This window comes from Bison bison, unplaced genomic scaffold, assembly GCF_000754665.1.
Source record: "Bison bison bison isolate TAMUID 2011002044 unplaced genomic scaffold, Bison_UMD1.0 scf7180017864066, whole genome shotgun sequence".
Lineage (NCBI taxonomy): Eukaryota > Metazoa > Chordata > Mammalia > Artiodactyla > Bovidae > Bison > Bison bison.
Genome location: NW_011494638.1, coordinates 809,209 through 813,490, shown reverse-complemented (window position 1 = coordinate 813,490; position 4,282 = coordinate 809,209). Strand labels below are relative to the sequence as shown.

Here is a 4,282-nt window from a genome sequence, read left to right as displayed (position 1 = left end):
GCGGCAGCCACCTGCCCCCGGCGCACCCGCGCTCCATGGGCATGGCGTCCTTGCTGGACGGCGGCGGCGGGAGCGGCGATTACCACCACCACCACCGGGCCCCCGAGCACAGCCTGGCCGGCCCCCTGCACCCCACCATGACCATGGCCTGCGAGACTCCCCCAGGTATGAGCATGCCCACCACCTACACCACCTTAACCCCTCTGCAGCCGCTGCCGCCCATCTCCACCGTCTCGGACAAGTTCCCCCACCATCACCATCACCACCACCACCCGCACCACCACCAGCGCCTGGCAGGCAACGTGAGCGGTAGCTTCACGCTCATGCGGGACGAGCGCGGGCTGGCCTCGATGAATAACCTCTATACCCCCTACCACAAGGACGTGGCCGGCATGGGCCAGAGCCTCTCGCCCCTTTCTGGCTCCGGTCTGGGCGGCATCCACAACTCCCAGCAAGGGCTCCCACACTATGCCCACCCGGGTGCCGCCATGCCCACCGACAAAATGCTCACCCCCAACGGCTTCGAAGCCCACCACCCGGCCATGCTCGGTCGTCACGGGGAGCAGCACCTCACGCCCACTTCGGCAGGCATGGTTCCCATCAACGGCCTTCCTCCACACCACCCCCACGCCCACCTGAACGCCCAGGGCCACGGGCAACTCCTGGGCACGGCCCGGGAGCCCAACCCTTCGGTAACCGGTGCGCAGGTCAGCAATGGAAGTAATTCAGGGCAGATGGAAGAGATCAATACCAAAGAGGTGGCGCAGCGTATCACCACCGAGCTCAAGCGCTACAGCATCCCACAGGCCATCTTCGCGCAGAGGGTGCTCTGCCGTTCCCAAGGGACCCTCTCGGACCTGCTACGCAACCCCAAACCCTGGAGCAAACTCAAGTCCGGCCGGGAGACCTTCAGGAGAATGTGGAAGTGGCTGCAGGAGCCGGAATTCCAGCGTATGTCTGCGCTCCGCTTAGCAGGTGAGCCGCCAATTTGTTGGGCGCGAGAGCAGATAAGGTATTGGGGAAGCTAAAGGGACCCAAGGAGGCAGGGAAGGATAGCCTTCTGTGCACGCTTCATCCCGTCCTTCTTTCACCGAGAGGGGGGTTCCTAGGCCTGGAAGAGCCAGAGCGTGGCTCTCGGGAGCAGGCAGCCTCTTCCAGGACTCAGTGCATTGGTCTGTGGAAGGTTCCGGGAGCTGAGCGGCGCGGCCTGGGTGATCGCGGGGGCGCATTTGTGCTGGGAGACAGCGCAGGAAGCTCGCACAACCATAGGAGGAGAGAAATCCCCACACCTGGATGGATACGATTTGTGCGTCGCTTCTGGGTTTCGCACTCGGGTTTGGGGAAAGAGAGGCGAAGCATACGTGAAACTGCGCGCAGATGCTGCCAACCAGTATCCCTGGCACATACCTGGGCGCTGCGCTGGAGCGTGCAGGAGCTGCCTGCCAATGTTTATCTGAACTCGCTGCGTTGACTCCCCCCTCCGGCGCTCACTCTAGTGGCACGGAGAAGGGCAGGGGTCTGAGGAGTGGGGAGCGCACTCTGGGAGTTTCAGCAAAAGGTTATGGAACCGCGGCGGTGGGTGTGTGGCGCAGATGCTTCCTAAGATTTAGCACGCACTTTGCGCGGGTGACCGACTGTTGAGACGGAGGCAGACCGTGCCGAGGTCCAGGTGAGGGCGGCCAAGAAACAAGGGAGCTTCTAGCTGAGCCCAGAGACCGCTTTCGTTGCCGATTCGCTTAGTACTTCTCATTTTGTTTTATTCTTCCGCATGAATTTTCGTCTGAATCCCCATGCAGGGGGTGGGAGTGTGAGAGGGAAAAAAAACAAGTCTTCGAGAAAAGGTCTCCTGGCCCCAAACCCCGAGGCACTAGTGTTTCTGAGTTGGGCGGGAAGGTCTCGGTGATACTGCATACACACAGCGCCCAGGTCCCCCAGCCTCTCTAGGCCAAGGATACCGGGAAGGCTCTGACCGGCCGACTGGCGGAGGGAACAAGTGACGCCAGCCTGAATGACACGGGGGACTTCAAGCAGATTCAGCCACCCCCTAGGGCGAAGGACAAGCGGAGAGGTAGAGCCAAGGGAAGCCGAGGGTGGACTCGGTTTGATGAGACCGGGGCTGAGTTGATTGACTCTTGGGTACATGCTGCCGCTCCCCACCCCATCTTAGCCTGGCGCCCTCGCCTGAGTCCTGGCGAAGAAAAAGGTAAAAGCCGGAATGAGGGTTTGTTAATTAACTGATCGTTCTCCATTAATTTGTCCCTGGAGTACGAGAGACAGTCAATCCGCTCAGAGCCGGGGGCACTGAGCCGTTTCACAGTCTAAAATCAAAGCGAGAGGCCAGGGCCCCCTCCCCCACATCGTTCGGGCCAATGAGAAGCTAGAGGGGAGCAGGTGCCGGTGTCCCCGCGAGCCTGCGACTGGAGCCGGAGAGGACTCAAAGCACTCCTGGCGTGTGAGCTCTTGTGGCCTGGCTAAAGCGCCTCGCCGCCTGAGCCTCTGCTCCCGCCAGGTTTTCCAGCCCAACCCCGCGCTCGTAGGCTCCAAGCAAAGTCCCCAGGAGGACTCGTGCAGCCTTCGCCCAGAAGTTTGGAGAGGCTGGGGTAAGGGGACGGGAGGGGCAAAAAAAAAAGGTTGACAGGGTACCCTCTGGGGCTCCCGCAATTCCATTCTGTAGTTGTGTGTGCAGCCACCAGATCGCCCCCCTATCTCATGGGTTGACCGAGACCCCAGGACAGTTGAAGTCCTAGAAGGAACGGCCGAAAAGGCTATTCCTCTCCCTGACTGCTTCGCCTCTACGGGCGCCCAAGGTAGCCTTTTCACACGCGCGCACGCCAGGCCACCCTCGAGTCGGGCTTCAGGACCTTTTACCCAGGCAGTGTACACACAAGCCTCGGTTAGTGGGGTTAGGGGAATGCAAGGAGGGGGTGCAGCTGGAAAGCAAGTCCCCTCAGGAAAACTCGCTCCACACCCCCTACCTCGTGAAGGCGCTTCTTCAGGACTTCAAGGACTCTCTTTCCCCAGGGCCTCCTATCTCCCCCTCGAAAGACTGACTGAGAAGTTAGGTTCAGAGACGACCCTGGAGCCCTGGCAACCCGCCCTGGCGCTCTGTCCTGCAGGAGCGTCCTCTGACCTCCTTGCGTGGGCAGGCCTGGGGAGGTGCGGGCGGCGTACCCACCAGGGCTCTCGGGAACCCGAGTTATCAAAGGGGCCGCTGCCTGGCACCCAGCAGCCAGTAGAGAGTCGTGCTCAGCCCTTGCGCCGGGGCGCGTGGCCTTTTCCTCCGTGAGGTGGGGGTGGTGAAGGCAAGTCGGAGACTTCGGCGGAACAGGCGTTTGGTGCCAAACCCCCAGCGAACTCTGCATCCTAAGACCCGGATGGAGAGTCGTCTCTTCCATTTTCCTTTCTTTAACTTCATTAAAGGGGTGGGGCAGGCTGGGATGAGCGTGCTTGCGGAGCCAGCCGGGATCAATCCTATTATGCAGGAAGAACCAGGACTTGTTTTTAAGACACCAACTAACAGCGAGCCGTCCTGTTAACATTTCTTTTACGGAAAATAAAAGGGGGGGGGCAGATTCCTGGGCCGTTCAAATGATCTCTTGTCGGTTCTGACTGCAGGTGACTTAAAACAGATTGCAGGGCATGTTGGCCCCAGCTATGGGACATCGCCGACCCCCCACCCCCCAGCTCCGTCCGATGCACAGAGGAAGGTGCCACTTGCAGTTCTGCTCGCCTTTACATTCATTCAAAGACAACCCCACCCCCAACCCCCGGCACCTCACACTCGTTTCTGCCCCATTCCAGGCAAGGCCCATCGAGGTCGGTTCCTTGGCTGGGTGGCAGGAGAGTCGCTTCTTCGTGCCCTTACTGGTACCCCAGGTTCCGGGCAGGTGGCAGCCTGTTTGGAGAGAAGCTTTCTCTTCACGAAATTACATCGGCTGGTGGAAGACAAGAGACAGGAGGAAATTTTCACCAAATTAACTACCTTTAAAAAATCAATATATGTTCCCTCAATGTAGTACTTGCTGCTGCCCCATTTAAGTGCAGTGCAACTAGGTTCACGTTTCGTCTTCTCCCAGGTGGGGAGAGTGGGCTGGGCTCTGCGGGTGGGTGGTCGCCCGCCTCTGACGTGGTCGCCTATTAAGACGCAAGGAGATTAGTTTCCAATTAAAGATTCCAGAAGACTCTGGCCACATTAGGGGAGTTGCCAGTGCAATAAGTGGCTGCAAGTGCACACCCACCAGCGGGCAAGGCCGGAGTCTGGTGCCTGACTCCTGCCTTGAGG

General features: G+C 59.8%; 1 protein-coding gene across 1 annotated transcript in view; it reads left to right on the top strand.

The window, feature by feature from the left end:
* The window catches only part of ONECUT1 (one cut homeobox 1), a 37,388-nt gene that overhangs the window by 973 nt on the left and 32,133 nt on the right, over positions 1–4,282 (top strand). Inside the window, exon 2 of the mRNA XM_010836840.1 lies at positions 8–975. Coding sequence (XP_010835142.1) covers positions 8–975 — 968 coding nt within the window. The remainder of the gene's footprint in view (positions 1–7; positions 976–4,282) is intronic.